The 20,200-nt window shown below is 43.1% G+C and overlaps 1 protein-coding gene across 5 annotated transcripts in view; it reads right to left on the bottom strand.

Moving 5' to 3' along the window:
• Positions 1-20,200, bottom strand: part of Lapsyn (Leucine-rich repeat activity-regulated protein at synapses) — a 78,480-nt gene that overhangs the window by 2,807 nt on the left and 55,473 nt on the right. For all 5 annotated transcript variants that reach the window (XM_070665426.1, XM_070665427.1, XM_070665428.1 and 2 more), the window contains one exon: positions 2,484-2,704. In XM_070665426.1, the coding sequence (XP_070521527.1) occupies positions 2,484-2,704 (221 nt within the window). The remainder of the gene's footprint in view (positions 1-2,483; positions 2,705-20,200) is intronic.

Here is a 20,200-nt window from a genome sequence, read left to right as displayed (position 1 = left end):
CTTATCAGATTTCTCTTAGTAAAAACATATCGGGAATGAAAAATGGTAATTCCATTAAACAGAAAGAGGTCGGGATTTATCAATAAGATCTTTGTTTCCGTAAAGATGCGTTTGTCAGATTAGCTGATGTGCGAGAAGAATTAATGCCGTAGCAAACTTAATAATGCAAGGACGCGGTATTAGGACAACGGACAATAGTTTCTTTGACGCGGCTATCGATATGCAAATGCAGGGAAGAAATATTCATGCATATATGTATGTACATATACGTGACTTTATTATTTATATTAATTCAATAAATCTCACAACAGGTAGCTCTCGTTGCAGTTTCTTGGCACGAATCGATAATTAATTAACCAAATTGATTTCCAAAGTTCAACTATTAATTATACGAGCAAATTAACCGAAATTTTTTTTTAGAATTACGAATATTAGATATTTTAAGTTCAACTTATGTCAAATAAATTCTACCAAGACAAAAAATTTCCCCTTTATTGCGCTTGAAGCGAAAAAAAAAAAATATTCCAAAGCTTTGAAGGCATATCATGTTCTATTCACGTTGATTTGCATCACGCGGATCCAACTCCGAAATTAGTATCTCCGATATTTCCGCGAAGGCATTCGTTAAACTCTGCGTACGAGCCAGCTTTGTCGATTGAATGTATAAACAGCTCTTTATGCGCGTTAATTCGGCTGTTCAGATTCACACATAAGTCTCGACGCGAAATGCGTTTATACATATCCATGACTGAAGAAAGAACTACGCGATTTGCATAATACATTCAAATTTATCGGTGAATTTTTCAATATTAAATCAACTTGCTTCCTTAATGAAAAATCTGGCGTACAGAGGGGTTGGAGGGGAGGGGAAAATATTCCCTCGAGATTTCCTTCGAAATGAAATAGAACCGAGATCTTGTCCCTCTTCGGTGCGGATAAAATAAATAACTCAAATTTCTATTTACAAAAAACTATTTATCGGGGTAAAAGGTCCCTTGAAGGGAACTCAATTACATTCAAAGAAAATATGCAATAAAATCCCGCTCGGTCTCGTATTCCCCATTGGTGCATCCGATGCGCGAGATCAAATGCCAGGGCATCGGTAATATCTCTGCGCGACTAAAATTTCTCAAGTGTATTGCGGAACGCATCCATCCTCGTGACCCTGGACAACCCAATCTCCGGATTTAGCATGTCTGGAGTTTTGCCTGGGATTCATCGGGCGGCAAGTTTACTAAAGTACGAAAGTGTAGTTGCAGACGTACGGGGATTTGCAGGATGCGGTCGTATCAGACCGGGCGGTTGAAGAAAGGAAAAGGGGAGAAATAGCGGACAAGGCATGAAAGACAGGAACGTTTCGCGAAACCGGTGGAGAGATTTAAAGCTCGAGGAAGACGCGGCCGGAAATATCCCGGTGGATTTTATCACGTGGGGGAGGAAGAAACGCAGAAGACCGATATCGCAGAAGTATCTGGCGTGAAAGTGATTAATTTATTTTTGCATAATGCCGGTGGCGACGTACGGGATCGAAGGCGCGAGGCACGAAGATAGATTCATCGTCGCTTTAATATTACATGAGGTCATAAAGCGTTGCGATCTATTACCGCAGAAGGAAGTATCGTTAAAAAGTGAAACAGTGATCAACAATGGCGTCCGAGAAGGTATCAACAAGTATATACATTTTATCGTCGACGTTGATAAAGCGAAACTCCTGTAATGCTATTATGAAGTGCGCGATACAAGACAGCGCCGCGCGTTAACCCGCTGGGACATCAATCCGTCTCGCAAGTCAGCCCTGTGCATCCTTTGTAACTAAGGCTGCCAGATTTACCCCCTTTGACGGAAATAACGTGGCATAAGCAAAGGCAGCGAAGCAGGGTTTGCATATAAAGTATCCGAAAATCTTTCGTTTATAGATCTCTCATCTATTCTCTACGCGTGACGAAGTTCTCGCGAAAGAAATTAAGATAATAAAGATGTATTATATTTAAAAAAAAAAAAAAAAAAAAAATAAGAGACAAACAAACAAACTTGGAAACATACATAACTTTAAATAATATTAAGCCTTTCGCTTCTTTTGCATAGCGAAACTCTAAATACAGAGAAAGGGAAGAGAACGAACATAAAACGACTTTATTGCCATAATTCTTAAAGAAGTTTATCGTAAACTCTTTTATTAGCTTCTGTTTTATACGGATTGTTGTAGGTAATAAAAAGATGGATGTTCGGGGGATAAAGCAACGTGTAAAATATGTTACACCCTTCGAAGATTCGAATTACAAAGCGAAGTAACCATATATATCCGTAATATCAATTCGATTCTTTCGCGACCGAATGGCTTTCGTTTTTTACCGTTTTCTACATATGCGTGCGTAACGCGACGTCGAGTTCCTCCTAACGAAATCTAGATAAGAGTGCGTGTCCTGCATTTCATAAAAGGGTTAACACGAAATTGCACTTGCGGTGCTCGTTGTAAATCTTACCTCTATGTCTGCCTTCAGATTCGTCGGAATGTCGTGTAACTCCAGATTCGAGCAGGACGCCTCCAGCATCGAGTAGTCCCGGTTGTAGCGGCATTTCTTCACCGACGGATTCCGGTCGACGACTTGCGTGGGTCCTGGCGAGCCCACCACCAAACCATCCGGCACCGTCGCCACGACAAAGCCCAGTAGCAGAAAGCCATTAAAGAGAAGGATGCTCATGTCTGCAACAGATCCGGTGGAAGCGTACGCTTGAACTTTGCCCGAAATCGAATCCACGATCGGAGTAATCGCTTTGCGAGTGCACGGGGCTGTGCGAAATACTTCGGCGGCTGGGCGACATTCATTGCGTTGCAACGTAACGGTATGTATACCTACAAGGCAGTAAATATTAATCGCGCCGATCTTATCGATATTCAGAGCTTCCCTCCCGCCACCCACGACTCATTTAATCAATACGTCGTTTCCCTCGGTCTTAATTCAAAAGATTATTATGATTTTTTTTTTTACAAGCCGACGCGACGGCCGGCTTAAAACAGTTAAAAGAAGTTGATAAGCAACCCCGCGAGATAGCTTTGAAAAAAATCGTGGAAACTTTTCCAATCGCCCGTACCTATCTTCCTGTAACGTCCGTTCGCTCGCAACTACCGTATTTCCCTAGCTTAATTAAGCACCCCTGAAGATGAAAAAAAAAAAGAGAGAGAGAGAGAAAGAAAAAGAGGTATCACTTTGAAATCGTAATAGCTCCAAGCTACCAAAGCGCTATCGGCGTCTATTTGAGCTCGCCCACGGGGTGGTTTGCGTGTCCGGAAAGCGGAATCATAATTCCGCTAATATCGTTTTCGATCGTAATCCATCCGACAAATGTAAACGAACATTTTTGGCGCACCTATTACACACCTATTATACACCTATTACACATGCCTGCGTCACTTGGCTTCGTTGGCGAGATGCACTTGCTGACCTACAGCTAGTTAAGTTGTCAGTCGAAATAGCCGGTCGACCATCCGGTCCGCTTACCATTGGCGAAGTAATTTCCAGGTGGTGACTTCCACTTCGCGCGCGATAGAGAAAGAGAGGAAGAGAGAGAGAGAGAGCAAATTTTGACCACGTAAATTTTCGGACTTTGACGGTAGGGCGAAGTGAAATTACGAGAAGAGACGAGAAGGGCTAGGTGGAGAGTTAACGAGGTTCCCTCTCCCTCTGTTCTCTGCACATTGATGCAAAGACATAAACCTGAAAATAGTGCGAGGAGGAACGGCTGCCGGAAATGTCCTTTTCGTTGTCGGGATTGATCGCCTCATTGTCCCTCGATCGAATCTCTCTTACAGCGAGCGTCAGTACAATACACCCGAAAAGCCGCCGATTCAGAAACTTAAGGAACATCGCGGGCTTGCAATTAATTGCCGTCCACTACAGCGCAAGCGGCGGGATGCAAATCCTGTATTTTGAAACTTATAGAAACTCCCAGAAACCAAACGTGCGTCGAATCGTGAAAGACGCGTGCGGAATTGTCCATTTCGTTTCATTATTCGCGCGCGTTATCGCTATCCTTTGAAATATCTCAAGACTTTAATCTACAACGTACTGGGAGCTTTTCTTTTCTTTTATACCGCGCGACACTTCGTATATACGTTGAGAATATTTCTCTCCGCCGGTAAAGCGCCTCGTTTCGCGACGGCGCGGTCCCACCGTTGCGGATTTTTATCGCGGGATTTATTGCGCATTTCGATGAGATAAAAATTTCATGGCGCTCCGCCCGCTAGCCCCCCGAGGGGCCGGATATTATAGCGGAAAACCTGGCTCCTCTGGACCATAATTAAAATTAAATTGCAGTTAGCTAAGACGAAAGTGCTCTCTTCGCCGAACCTGAAAGCTTAATAGCGTTGCGTAGGATGCGCGGCGGAACTGGAGAAAGGAAGATGATGCGCCTGCACGTTGCTGTTCACCGTTTGTGTAAAGAACGACGATGACGAGCGGGCTTCGCCGACTTCCGTACATCTCACGCTCATTTGCTCGCATTTGAAAACGTTATTAATACAAATTGGAACGACGGTCTCCTCTCCCCTTTTCTCTCTTTCTCGGCGAAACTTCCATGAATCTGTCTCCCAATATAACATCTTAATAATCAAACTTACTCCTTTGAGTATTCTGCGACATCACTCTCTTTCTCTCTCTTCCATCCCTTTTTCCTCGTTCTACGAAGGCAAAGGGATTTTGCGTGTCAATTAGTTTCGAAATAAATTCGATAAATTCGCGAAACACTTTCCTATCCGTTCGTATTTCGCGAAAAATAATTGTTTCAAATATATTTCAAGTGTCTTTTTCTGAAACTTAAATCATCTTTGCACACTAGGTTTTTTTTTTTTTTTTTTTATCGAGATAGGCAAAGAAACAGCTCGAAGGTGCTCCTTTTCCTATATCGAATATTCCTGTTTGCGGATATCTTTTTCTCTGGAAGGACCTTGATAAAAATATTGATGTAATAACACGAGAAAACGCTTGAAAGCATTTGAAAGCTTTCTCCCTGATCATTTGGTAATATCTTTTATACCTTCGGGAATTGAGAGTACGTATGCGTCTCGTTTACGGCTTGTTATAAAGCTGTTATTTACTAATGACTAAATACGACTCGGTATTAATTTATTATTTTCCATCCACTTTTGATGATACGTGAATAATGTATTCATAATGGTAATATGTTTCACGCTGGAGAGTGACGATCCGAGCGCTTTCGTTTCAATCAGCAGCGAGAGCAAATACAATTTAAAAGCATATTTCGCAATAGAAATATAGTTCGTTAAAACACGAACAAGAGATCAAATGAATGATTCGAAAGCGCAATATCGTGAAAATATTAGGAATATATCGTTACACAAAAATTGACTAATAATGATTTTCCACGGTTTTTAAAACCTTTTATTTTCAAATGATTTATTATTGAAAGGTTACACAGATTTAAATTTACTGCAAAAAAGGTTAATATATTACGACAACGTACAATTAAAATAAAAGTACAAAATGGCACACAAACGTAAAAATAATTTTTTATAATTATTATAAAATTTAAAACTAAAAGTACAGCGCGATATCAATGTCGGACGATCAAAAGTCCCTTATCTTTTTTTAAACACGCAGTTCTCGTCTAATCTTTAGTTATTGATTGCTGTCTTAAGAGAGAGAACTAACGATCGTAATGGCATTAATTAATTACCGTGAAATTTCCACCTGTCCAAAATTTTATTAAAAATTCGTAGGTCGCCAATGAACCTCGTTTAATACCGTCTCATAAATTTCTCTCGGATGTTTTTAATTATTCACTTATTATCGTCCTCAGCTATTTTATCCATTTGTCATCCCATTTATCGCGCTCTCCGGAACAAGTTCCTTCGAGCGAAAATTTTTATTTCAACTTTCAGAGGAAGTGAGCTATTCGTGCGCGAGACGAATAATCGGATAAATTTTCCGCGAAACTCGCGGCGGCTTTTGCCGACGCCACGAGATTCGGCGATATCGGCAATGAAACAGTGTGCTTGTTCACCGACGCTTGCGCCGGGCAGCTTATTTCCGGTGCGTACGGAAACCGCCGGGGGGCGAGGGGCGGCAGATCAGTTTATAAGACGTCGGTGATTCATGGCCCGTGCAGGTTTGCAAGTTTTGAAAGAAGACGACGCGGTGTTTATTGTGCCAAGATCTGATGAACTGCAGAGGCGGTAGAGCGTGAGTTGCAGCCAAACTGCCAGAGCTTATCGTATACGAATATTGACCATACGTCGCTGTTAATATTCGCATGAGAGGTCAGGTGTACATATCACGGTGTCCATAACACGTGTCGAATTTCGGACGTTTGTAAAATGTACATGTGTCGAATACACAGCCCACTTTGAAAAGAAAGTCACATGGGTGAAAAGAGCTTTCGTCGATGCGTTTCTATGTTATAAAAAAAAATAATATTTTATTGAATGAAAAAAGGATTCGATAATAGAGATATTTTTTTATATAATTTGCTGTTCAACATAATGGAAATTATTATCAATTGTCAGAATTGTTTTTTTTTTCTTTTTTTAATTAATAATGTAGGTATACAAAGCACCTGTTAAAAGCCCTTTTCTTTTGCAAGATTTGAATTCTTCCGATATATAAATCCGTTATTAGAGTCTAATAGTTACCGGATATCTTTGTTAGGAAAATATTGGTATCATTTCACTGAAAGAGCCTTTCATTAAAATTTCAACGTAAGCGAAATGCTCCGCGGGGGAATTTTTATTTTAATTATTTTTACCGGTTGGAAAGGATGTCGTGCACTCTTGACAATTTTTAGTCACGTCAGAGATTCGCTATAACAAAGAGACGAATAGAAGTGCCCCGCGAGAAAAACCGTCGAGCCAGCGTACGCGACTTACGGCAGCGAACATACATATATCAAGCTTCGCTGCATAAGTAATTACGTTCCACGTTGAAATCTGCTAAATTTTCTCGTCAGCGGGGAGAATTCTCTTCAGGACGGGAGGACTGAAAGTCGAAAGGAAGACCGACGGAGACACACGTTACGAAAAGTAAATGTTTTACCTAGGAGAGAGAACGGGAAGGAAAAAAAAAGGGAGCGCCGGCGCCGGGGCGATTTTCGCGAGATACGCGACGGGGAGAAATGAAAATTTCATTTACATCTTAATGGGATCCAATTATTGCCTCCTTACACCAAGTCTTCGGAAGAGACTCGGACGATTTTTGTCTTCGAAAACGATTTCTAAAAGCGATTCCCGCGGCGCGGTGCGACGCCGGAGCAGCGCGGGCTCGTCGTCGTCGCCGTCGTTTTACAAGACTTTGGCGTGGCTCAAGACGCACACCAAAATAGACCGTGTTATCGGCGCCGGTGCATGCGGCACGACATTACGCGATATACAGCAACAGGTCTGCGTAATGTTACGGAAAGTGGGTTCGACGTTGCCGGTCCGGGAAGCGAGCGGCGAGAGGGATGTCAAGCATGTTTATTCACGACGCCGGGTCCTTCGATTGGCGGAGTCGCCGTTACGCCCGGAGCTAATTAATTTACTCGCCCGTCCGAGCAAATGCCCACTCGCGATCTCAATTGAATCGAGCGTCGGCGTATCCACGAGCCGAGAAGAATAACGTCACCTCCTCCGCGGGGACAAGTGCCGCTCTCACACGACTGACAGACGCCGATAAACGACGTCGAGCACGTGCCACAAAATGGAAATTTAATGTATGCACATTCGTTGTCCTATACGTTACAGCTTAACGTGCGCGGTGTACAAATATATAATTCATGCAAGCTCGTACAATGATAAAGCCTGCGCGCATTGAGGTATCAGTCGCAAAATTATTAATCGCGTTCTAAATTATAATTACGAGCCATTTAATGCCACCTTTGTCAAACGGAAAAGTTTTATTATAATCTTTTTATTTCTTTATTATTATTATTTTTTTTTTCAATTTGCATTGCATAATAAATCTTCGATGACAAATACATTTTTTCGAAAACTGTAACGTACACACACTACGCTTTGAGGTACAAATATAATTGATGTAAAAAGTTGTAAATGTAACTTGTAATGAATAATTAACGCAATTCAGTAAGTAGTGATACTGGCGCGCGAACGATTTTTGCGTGGGCCATTTGGTTGATTAGCGAACTCGCCTGGCGATTGCACATTTTAACTGAAATTCAAACGGAATTTCACAAAGAATTCAAAACGCGTCGGGACACGATTACAAGCCGACTATGAAAAATTCAGATTTTTCCTTTAATAAATAAAGGTATCGAAAGGTAACTCTTTATTACTATCAGCGTCCAATATCGTTCGCCATTCGCCACATGTGGCGAATAGGTTATTGTATAGCACTATATTCTGCCGAGCAAAACAAACGGCCGTATTGTATCCTGGTATCTATGAGCAAAGCCATTTAATCGATGCGTATGTTTCCTTCCATAACTGAGCTTAATTAATTTTAACGACAATCGGCGATTCGCGCGCGCGTCTTTTCAGCAAACAACTTGATACTTTTAAATATTTAATTAATTAATTATTTAAAGACGCGTATAAATTCTTTTTTTTTAACCGGCAAAATATATTTCTTGCGTCTCTACATTAAAATGTTATCTCTATTTGTTACAGATTACCGTAGCTGTGTCTTCAACTCCGCTGCAGAGCACATCGCCCAGTAAGTCGCATGGTTTTTATTTTTTCTAATATAAGAACTTTGAATGGGAGATATATATTTCACGCGGAAAAATCCTATCTAACAAAAAAAAATTATTGTTAACAATTAAAACCGAAAATACTATCGCCTCTTATATTATTCCCGTTTAAAACCCGACGCTGATCGGTTCTCTCTCGCTTGGTTTGCTTCACGCCGAGCGAGAGTCAAAGTCCTCTGTCAAATCGGAGATTCGAGGTCTGATTTAATTTGCAACTTTTAATAAATAAATTAATCCACGCGGGATTGTAGCTTATTTTATTCGCAATTTTCGCGGACATCCCGGAGAACCTGAAAGAAAAAGGAGATCTTGGATCCTGCCTCGGCAGAGCAATCACAAGATAAGGATAATTTTATATTTAATATTCAGCATATAATTTTTTTTTATAACGCGGTGAATCGTGTAGAGGTAAGAGAGAGAGAGAGAAAAAGGTAGCCGAGGGGGGAAGAAGTGGGGGGGCAAGCGCTGGCGTACGTGCCGCGTGCGAGCTACGTTCTCCCACTACCCCCACCATCGCTCTGTCCTTCTCGAACGGTCGAACGGAACGTACGTACGCAGCACGTGCTCCGTACGTATCGCAAGAACTACGCGCATTCCGCGGGTCAAGGCGCATAATCTGGAGCGATTCACCTTCCCCAATTAATTCCTCATACGCGGAGAACACCGGTGACGCCAAATTAGCCGTGTGAAGTAAGTAATAACCTCATTTATCCGTGCTGCGAATTCGCTGCTCCGGTCCGAAAGTTGTACACGTTGATTAGTTAATCGGAAGTCGAGGGAAGCGAGCTGTGATTGACGAAAGCCGCGACGCGTTCGTAAAACAATATTAATTGCTGTGTTCGGAACGAGAGCAGAGGGTTAAGCTGGCGGGCAGGCGGGCAGGTGGATCACGCGGTGATCGCTGGATAGCGCGCTGGAATGTGTTGATCGGCCGGGCGAACGGTCACGCGCCGTGTGCTTAGTCAACTGTAAATAATACGCGCCGAATACTGCAATAGAATAAGAACATTACGTGAGGTGATTTAACCTTCGTGATCGATAATCTTTACGCGTAGACTATCCGGTGAGCAAATACTTTACGCAAAGCAGGCATGTCCTTGGGACTTGTGATTCTGAAAATGCTAACCCTAGATTTCTTTTTTTGTTTCAGATGGAGGATCCAGAAGAGGGTGAAAGCAGTCGTCGGAGGACTACACCGGAGGACAACCTGGACATTCGGAACATTCTGAGAGGAGGAGGAGGAGGAGGAAAGGCATCGGGCATCGACGCAGCAACTCGAAGGTAAAGATCACACTTCGGCTTTACATAAAATTAATAAAAGAATTTTTTTTCTTAAAACTAACTTGATTTATAGCATGTCACTAATTTCTATTGTATCTTTTTTCTGTTACAGATGCCGTTATCGCCGACATTAATTATTAAACGAACCGCCGGCGGTTCGTCGGTCGTTTCGCGAATACCGCTTAGTTACCGGGCGTTTTTTTGACGATAATTTTTAACCGGAGTGTGTTCTCGAGTTTAGTAAATTTCGCGACAGTAAAATCACGGTCGGGGTGTTCGCGAGTTACTTGTGCGCGGAAGGATGACTCGACACGTCCCATCTGAGAGGAGGAGCAGGCCCGGGGGGCATCCTGCATCGGCGGAGCAACTTTTAAGTAAGTATAAATTAAAAAAAAAATCTTTTTTTTTATTAATCGAATTAATTCACTGATATGTATATATTAATCTTTTCTTTTTTATGTTACAGTCACCGGCAGAAATCCACAACTCCGCTGACGCTCATGCAGACTGGTAAGTCGCACGACTTTTTTCTTCACAGTTTGTTATTTGGGTCTCTTGAAAAACAGCGTAACGCGTGCATAGTTTTTATATATTTTTAAAATATTTTTTCTGGTACTTAAAAAAAAGATTCGCGTAAATCTGGAATTTTGTTTAATAAATTCGATTCAATTCAATATGATTTTGTTTTGGAAACAGGATAATAATTCTCTCGCAGCAATTTCACAATTCGAATATATTCCCGTCCGCTTTGCAGCCGCTGCATCTGTGCGCGCGCGAATATATTTGCCGATATTTGTCACACACAATATTTATTCCTCTTTTCAAGTACCCACATAGCACGCATATTTTTCTCGACGTGTCAATCTATAGACACTTGTACATTTAAATGATGACCCATCATAATTGAAAGTACACAAATCTAGCGTAACACAGTTGACGATTAGCTCTCGACTTTTTTTTTTTTACCTAAAACTGCGCCGTTCAAATAACGAAAAACCCGAGAAAAAAATCCACCCCCAATTCATATCCGGAATCAATATTTACCGTCAATCGCCGCTTTATTAAGCCCACGCGTGCTCCGCGCGTGTATTTTTACTACTAGTTTATGGCAAACGTCAGATGCAATTTGCAAACAGCGAGAAGCGTCCTACTGCAATTTCCATCGTATCGCCTCGACCGCTACCGTGTACACTCTGTTAAATCAATATAAAGGCTTCACCGTTCGTACGTGCGCACTGTTCGTCCTTTACATCAAAGAAAAAAATCAAACTAAAAAAAAAAAAAGAAAAATAGATGTATATGAAACCTATCGACGTCGGATCAATGAACGGCTAACGGGGTCAACGAGCGAAAATGTAATTAATTACGGGATTAGAACCGACCGAGGCGATGTAATATCACCCCCTTTACTCTTCAAAAGAACCCGCTCTCGCGACTCATCTCATTATGCTCGCCGTCGTAGATTTCAATAGGGAGATCGCCAAATGCGAGTCGTACCTTTTGCGCGATCGTAGTCTCTTTCAGTTTATAAAGCTTTCATTTACGCGAGCGAGACACTCCCTCATTTATTAAAAAAATATAAAATAAAATAAAAGTAAAACAGATTAAAAGGGCAATTAGATATCACCGTCGATGATCCTAACTGGACGGGATTTTTGTCGACGCATTCGTAGTTAAATACGTTGATTGACGCACGGGAAATTGTATTGTAAAAAGCAAGCGGGAATCAATGCGCGCTGAAAATATCCTCGTCGCTAATCCAACGGCGAGATCGACAATAACGTTTGATATATTTTTTTTTTTTTCTCTTTGTAAACCGGATGTAGTTTCTGCTTCAAAGGTAATACAAATTGGGCACCGTTTTTCGCAACAGTGAGATATGAACGATATAGATATACATACAAAATTGATAGCTTTTAACTCGGCAACGTGAAAAGGCGCTTGAGAGTATAAAGGTTCAAAATTTGACGAGACTCGACAAAAAAAAAAAAAAAAAAGTTTTTCATTAAAATAATCTAGAGGGCAAAAACTGCGCCAGGGTTGCTATCGCGTCAGCGCGTAATGGCAAATTCTTTGGTTAATTTAGAGCCGACTTTTCCACGGCGAAAATATCGAGGCACCGATATTTTAAAAGAAGCAGGAGATTTCTAAAGGGTGGGAAAGGTTGGGTGGGCGAGCCAACTTTCCGGCAACTTAATTGAACGCTGCATTTCTTCCGAATTCTTCGAGTTATAATATTAAATATCTTGTTAACTATGCATCCGGAGGTAAGATTTCGTTTAATTAGAGTCCACCGAATAACAGGGCATCCCGCCGCGCGCACTTGCGCTCGAAATCTCAGTTTCGTTTCAATCGTCCGGGGACTCGTAAACTGTTTACGTCACGACGCCCAGATCGAAGGATGGCTAGGGCTTCTATGAGACATTCCGTGTGTAATCTCAACGGTGATGAGTGCCGCGCGCGTCGTTTCGAAGTTCGATCGACAGAAGTAATAAAAGCTCACTGGGCGGGCCTTTGAATCGCGTTTCGCATTTACCCTAGTCCCTGAGAAGCGGCGTCCAATTGAAGGCTTTGATCTGCGCACCGTGCACACACCGTGCACACGTGCCCTCGCAATCTTGATTTCCGTATGCGATTGCGTATGCGCCGCGAGCGTTATTGCGGCCCGCGGGGGATTGCGCCATCGAGCGAGATTCTTACAGTGAATCGACCGCGGCCGGCCGATCGATATCTGATAAAACGACGATCCCTCCCCTTAATAGCGCGAATCGCGGTGCCCGCCGGGCAATCGCGGTGGAACAGCGGCGCCGTTACCCTCGACAAAATTTATCTCTCGCTATATCTTCCGCGGTAATCTCGCGGGTTTCGCCGGACGGCGATAATAGTTGCTACTGCAAGTTGCTTGCGTATAAGGGCACGCTTTGGCCATTAAAACTTGACCGATCTGTACTCGCCGCCGATATTATTCGATACCTCATTACCGTAAACCCGATATCCGCAATGTACAGCGGCAAGTACAAAGGTACAAACGCCGCGTATACCTTTTAGAAACACAATGCTTGTTAACATCGGTCTGCGTACGGTATTTCACACGTCAGATATTATGATAGACACGATGAAAGAGATAAAGTGTTCTCCCCGTCAGTTCTATTTAACGAGCAAGAGGAAAGGCTTTCTATCAATTAACTTTGAAAAGGCACTCGTAAATTTGTCGTTCAGGGATGGGGATCGCCTGCGTATGTGGCGAAGAAAAAGATAAATAAATAAAAATAAAATTAGAAAAAAAAAAAAAAAAACGATACTGCACCAAACGAGACGTATTCATTATATTCGAGCCGTGTGCTCGTTCGTTAATTTATGTCGTTTCTGAAAGTGTTGAGGCGAGACGCGTGTCATATGAATAAAGAAGCTGCCAAAGTGATAAAACGAATATAAAAGAGCACTTCCGTTCGCTTTTCTAAACTGACTAAATATTTCAACCGGTATTAACTGTCGTGACACTTTTTTTTTTTTTTTTAATGCTCGACACGGTTTTATCGCGCGTTGCACGCGCGTGTTGCTCGGCAAATAACATTGTGATATGTATTATCGAAATAACGTCACCGTTATTGCACGGGTGCGCGTATACATGTAATTATCGATCCATTAGAATTTCGAAATTGTCAGAACAAAGTACTTGCATTATTTCGCACATCATTTCCCTCCCCTTCTCCCACCTTCGCGTGCATTTTACGGGTTACAAGACGCGATATCGTGTAAACGTATCCGGGATTAATACTTCCACGGAATACCGAATAATGTCGGAAAATATGAATACAAGGTGGTCCGTGCATTGCATGTAACGCCGGCGTGTAAAACAGGATAGCCGAGTAAACGCGAGGCGTAGACGCAGCTTGTTGGATCGTGCCGACGTATTATACAACCTCCCCGCGACCCCTTCTCCATCCCCCGGGGTCTCTCACTCTTCGAAGCGTGTTGCGCCGATTTACGTCAGTTTAATTCGCCGAGGTTCATTTCGACGTTGAAGAATTACAGCGCCGGGATTTTAATGCACGCGAGCATGCGGGTGGCGCTCGCTCGCTCGCTCGCGTGCAACATATCCTCCTCCCGGCGCACGCGCCAATGTTTTTAATCTCTAAATTACGCGGTCGAATCGCTCAATTAAAGCTTCTCCCCCATCGCAACGTCCCCGTGGCCCGCCGCCGATGTTGCGTTTTCGTACGGTCGAGTGGTTTCGTGAAATAGCGCGCAAAAAAGTCCCGCGGGACAACGAACCCGGTAGCGGAAATCGGCTCCCGTGGGAGCACAATCTAGATTACGTCTCTGATATTTAACGACGGTCCGAGAGCCAGATTTAAAAAATGGACGCTGATCCCAAAATCTACCGCGCGTATTAAAGCTGTCTCGCGAAATCTTTCGGAATTTCGCGGTGCCCGGCGGTTCCCCCGCGAGCTTCACGTTTGAAGCGCGCATCGTGGATTCTCCCGCTGCGGTCGCGGAAGCGGAGATTCCGCAGATGTCCGGCGTGGATCTCGTCGCGAACGTGACGTCAAAATTTCCCTTTGAAATTTTCCAAAGATTTTATCGATCCCGCCGCGGAAAAACTTCTCCGCGGCGTAGTAACCGCAGAGCTTCCGGGGGGAGGGCCGTCGAGAGGCGCGCGGCCTCGCGTATTCCATCGGGATGATAAATTCTTAATTGTGCAAATGCGCGTGTAATATCCCTCCGAAGGATATTACTCTTGAATCAACTGAAAAGCGAGACCGAGATGCTAATTCCGGTGATTCCGGGGCCGAACGACGAGAGAGTGCTATCTCGATTGTGAGCCGTCCCGGGTGTAAATTACACTCCACGCGACCATTCCCCGGGCTAATGTACTTGGACAGGATCTTTAGGTACAGAGCGTTAGGTACCTCGTCTCTAAGAAGTTTCCAGACCCGACCCCCTTCATCACCAACAACAGGCAATCGGGTTTCTCCGCGCATAAAGCTTAGCACTGTCGCGGCGCCGTGCGGTGACGTCGTCGTAGCGCGGAGATTCTTAGCTTAGTGCGATCTCACTTAACCGTTTCACTCGACGTTGATTGCAGGGATCCGCGACGACCGGACGATTCATCGTCCGGATTAATACGTAGTTGCAATTAGTCGCGCCGATAGTCAGAAAAACTAATCTGCGCCGGCCGTTTGACATCTAACGGATAAAACGTTTCATTAACGAACGTCTTTTCCCTTTTCTTCTTCTTTCTTCTTCTTCTCTTGTCGAGAATCAGGAAGGGAAATTTAAACAGCAGGCGCTTTGTAAAACACCCCGCTACTTAAGCAAAAAAGAAAATAAAAGAGAAAAAAAAATAAAATAAAATAAAGCAGAATAATCGTTCGGCAAAGGTGATCTATTTAATTAAAGCGCAATCATTAACGTAAATTGTGCTCGCTCTCAAGTAAATTCCTTTGCCGATAGTTCATTAAACTTTTTAATCTGCCCGATTTTATGTAAGAAATAATTTCTCCCCGTCGCCGCGCTTTTATTCCTAACTTCGCCGTTTCTTCCACGAGTTTTCTTATTACAGAAATAATCTTACCGTGGCTGCCACGCGTTACGCGGGGGTCGCTTATGGGAAGTAAATAAATATAAAACGGGAGGGACAATCGATTGCAGTTATTTGCAACGATACTATCTTACAATTTTATGTCACCTTATTCCGCGACATCGATTACACAAAGAAACATCAAATTGGCGCGCAGTGGTGCTCGATAGAACTTTCATAAATCTTTTCGCGCGAGTAACGAAAAACTAATATCGAACGGAATCACATTATTAAATATATATCCGAGTTTAATCTTTATGGACTGTAATCTCTCACTGCTGCAATAGTAATTCTCTCATACTCCTTTTTTTTTTCTTTGATTTTCTTTTTCCTTTTTTAATTCTCTCTAATAAAAAAGATTTATGATTCATTAAAAAGAATTTTTAAGTTCCATTCGTTATTACGTATTTTCAGAAAATGTACGTGCATTAAATTTTCCTCGTTAGATTATCTTCGTATAAAACAATAAAAAATTTACTTAGTTACATTTTAACGTAATTCTGACGCGACGGAAAAACATTCCAAAAATATGTACTCTCGAGAATTATTTAGACGAACTCGCCGGAAAGGTGAGAGCGTCGCGAGCGCGTTGAAACATATCTAGCGCGTTGGATTTGCACAACTCGGATGTATTACACTACAAACGCATTTTACGGATTTCGATCATGGAAACGTGAGAACCCGGCGAATTCAGACATCTCGTAAAATGTCTACGTTTGCTTAAGCACCACTGCGCGCCGTGCCGATTCCTGCTCGAGGCGCAAGACGTATGGGGTGGAGGCAAAGAGGGAATCCGGACGTAAGAACTTCGACAGAAACCAATTACCTTCGAAGAAGCGCTGATTTTACGCAAGACTAGCTTTACCGCGTCTCCGGCTGTCGAGCCGAGAGGCGAAGGACGGTCTTGGACCCGCGAGCTCCGCTCGCGCGAAATGGAAGCGAAGGGTTGAACGACGCGTGGATGCGATTTTAAGCGCGTTTATTTCGCGCAGCGGATCGGCGACCCTGCCCGCGTCTAATAAAACAATTTCGACCCGAGTCGGGCGGGTTTCGGGGAGGGTACCTTCGTTCCCAAAATAACGGCGGCACTCTCTCTTTCCCTCTCGAGCGGTCGTTTCACGTCGGAAACGAAAATACCTGGTCGTCACGAACTCCGGCCTTCCTTTCATCCTCTCGCGTCTCTCACCTTTGCTCTCCCCTTTCTCTCTTCCGCCCGGCCTCTCGTTCCGCTTCCGTACGTAACGTGTCAATGAGCACGCGGGCAATGGAGGAACGAGGATTTTTTTATTTTTTTTTCCACCACGTCACTGCAGCTTGTTCTCGACGCGCCCGTACCGCGGGGATTTTTATCTACGTCTGTTACAGCCTCGCTATATATTCGCATGCTTTGTAACGCGCGGTGAGATATTTTTTATTTTTTATTTAGTTTTTTTTTGCGATTGATAGGACATGTGATCTATTGGACTCTTTTTCAAATGCGCACGAGGAAATTGCGGCGGCCCGCGCGTCGCCTCCGACAATAATGTTCTTCTCAGCCTCACGGAAACAACGCGCCGAAATTCATCTTCCTCACGTTAAGTGTCCTCGTAACATCTCATTACAGTGATTACGTAATAAAAGCTTGATGCATCGCGTTATTTTCTATGCATAACGCGCGATTTGCGGGCGCTCGCGGAATTGTAATCAGCAATTAATTAATTGCCCGATTTAATTTCGCGCGTTTAAAAAATTACGCTTAAAACAATTTCGTATTTTTTTAAATAAAATTCTCATTTACTTTCCCAACCTGCAAACATAGGTATATATACGTATGTGCCTAGAACGCTGAAATAGAATGCATTTTGTGAAATATAAAATCGAGTACACGCGCAAAACCTGATATCACAAACACAGCGTATTCTGCTTTGCGACATATTATTTCTTCCCTTTTCCTTATTATATTCCTACTGCAGGAACACCGTCGCGATGCTTTCAGAATATAATTTGCTTGAAACAAAGAGCATTCCCTACGCCGCTATATTATTGTATTATTTTAAAGAATCCCTCTTTATTCTCGGCTCTACTAAGTAAGAGGTCTACTCATGAACATTCTTTCATAATCGCTTCACCGCTTACTAGACACAACATACGAACTGCACTTATGAATATTAATAAGTGCACAATTCCCCCCAGTCGCTTTATTATCGTTGCCATTTGAACGCAAACGAGATCTGGCCCGACGGTTCTCAACGAGCTTCCTCTGAGAAGTTCTTCGTCAAATATACATCGGCGCATTTATTTATATTCGATGCGACTCGCTCCGCTAATAAATTGACAGCGATCGAAAATCGTCTACGCCGCGTTAGAAAAGGTAACATATATAGCACGAGGGTGACTTTTCGAAAGTCCTATCGAATTGGCCGCGCGTGATTTTAGACTCCGCTGGGAAATTATGTCCTTCCGTGGAAAGGGCTCCTCAGAACGATGACGTACAATCGTGTCGTTACCGACGTTCTACGTGGCGGATAGAGCTTTGATTGCGCCCACCCTCCGATTGCCTCGCCAGTTGGGCAAGTTGGCCGTATTCTAGCCGCTATTGCGTCCATTTCCCCTAAACGCTTTTTCATAGTTTCCCGCGCGCGAAGAGCTCTCTAAACTCTCTTCTCTCTCTCTCTCTCACACTTTCTCTCGGCAAACTCTCGTCGTATTTACCGGCGTGGGTACGAGGGGTATCCCCTAAGCTCAGGGCGCACTCAGTAATGCTCGCGACATTCGGATCTCGAAATCTCCCTATCATTCGTTTGCCAAGAGCCGACCCGAAGCGGAGAGGCGAGAGCTTTCGTGAATACCAATGCATAATTCCGTTTTGCGCGCGAAAATCGCTCATGAAAGATTATTTAATAAGCCCAGTCCCACGTTGGGCCGGAAGCAATTAATCGTCAGTGATACTGAATCGGTAACGGGGCCGAATGCGCGGCGTGACATAGCCGCGATTAATTCGTGTTAATTTATTAATAAAGTCGAATAATGCGACTGCGGGTACCCCGCGTGCGCGCAACCGGACCCACGCCGCTTTTGAATTCATTATAACGCCGGTGATATACGGGGGATCCTCCCATACGCGCGCGCAGGGCATTATTTAAATTTAATTAATCCGACCTTTGCTTACCGACTTCACTCTAATTAATCCTTGGCGTGCGGGCACGATTGTCCTGGGGAAGGGACACGATCGGGAGATATGGATAAGCGAACTGCGGACCCGAAGAAGTAACGCGGTCGAATCGTACATGCGGCTGGTGGAATTAAAACCAGTTATGTCGTCCATCATCGGATACTAAACTCAGCCGAACCTACAGATTATTACAAAACGTAAATCTAATTTAATAGCGCGTATGTGAGCTGTATTGTACGATAACGATAAAACGTACGCTTCATTGTATTTGAATTGCAATACTTGTAGATATTCCTAAATTAATTGGCTAAATTTTGCCGAGCCCGGGCGCTAACGAATTTCAAGGAATTCCAGCAAACATTCGATTGGGAACGTGTTTTATTTTTTTTTTCTCCCTCCCCAAAATCACTTCGTTTAATAGAATTTTAATTCGAGTTAATGAACGATTGTTAATAAAACATTTAATAATTAAATTGAAGAAATAATTTTAATTTAATAACGATTAACTGCATATTTTATCGAAAAATAATTGTGCGTTCGCTACACTAAATAAAATAAATCTTCCTTATTCATACAATACGTAGCATTCCAACTCGCCCATGCCACGGTAGTTTTACTGTAGTGGCTCCTCGAAATAGAATATTCCATGCAAACTGTCCCGGGAGGAATACCCCAGACTTTGAAAATGCTTTATTCACATGATTTTAAACGGAGACGTTATGCCAAGCCGGATCCAATTCGAAATAGAGCAGCGGCGATGCAAGTGGAAAAAAAGGGAGGGAGGGAAGGGAAGCTACAACAATTTAGAAAAAGCAGCGCTCTCGCGATTTAAGAACATAAAACTATCCGGGATCTATTTAGAGAGGAGAAAATGCGCGTTTAAAATTGGTTAAACCATGGAGAGAATCACGACCCGACAATCTTCTCGGTTCTAGAGACCGCGCGAGCAGCTGACGCGAGTTCCGCCGTCGTGCAATACATATGTACGTCGGGCACACATATACAACACGTACACACACACAACATCAACGGAGGAGCAGATATTTTCAGAGTAAACATTTCGTTCTTTCGCGGCGGCCCATAGGCGATTATTCGACGATGTAGACCTCGTAAGCTCTCTCTCTCTGCTTGGGAAAATAAAGCGTTAGCGAAGTGGACTCTTCTCCCCTTTTGCGCGCCGATATTAACTTCGTCCCATAAAAGAGGCTCACGACTAGGCGATATACACGCGCGGTCGTATTTCCTCGCCGCGAAAAGTAACGTTTCTTTAACGAGGCGAAAGTAAATCCCCGTCTGGTGTTACGCCCTGTCTTGCTGGAGTCGATTCGTACGATATATATTTCCGTGCCGACTGAATTATTTCGGAGCACTTTTCGTTGTGTAATGCGGTGCATTTCCGCGGATTTTTCGCGATAACCAAAAAAATAAATAAATAAATAAATAATTGTGTAACAGTAAAAAAAAAATGATAGAATTATTTTAAA

This window comes from Cardiocondyla obscurior, linkage group LG13, assembly GCF_019399895.1.
Source record: "Cardiocondyla obscurior isolate alpha-2009 linkage group LG13, Cobs3.1, whole genome shotgun sequence".
In the NCBI taxonomy this organism is placed as follows: Eukaryota; Metazoa; Arthropoda; class Insecta; order Hymenoptera; family Formicidae; genus Cardiocondyla; species Cardiocondyla obscurior.
Note: the sequence above shows the minus strand (reverse complement) of the source record. Positions and strands in the feature narration are given on the sequence as shown.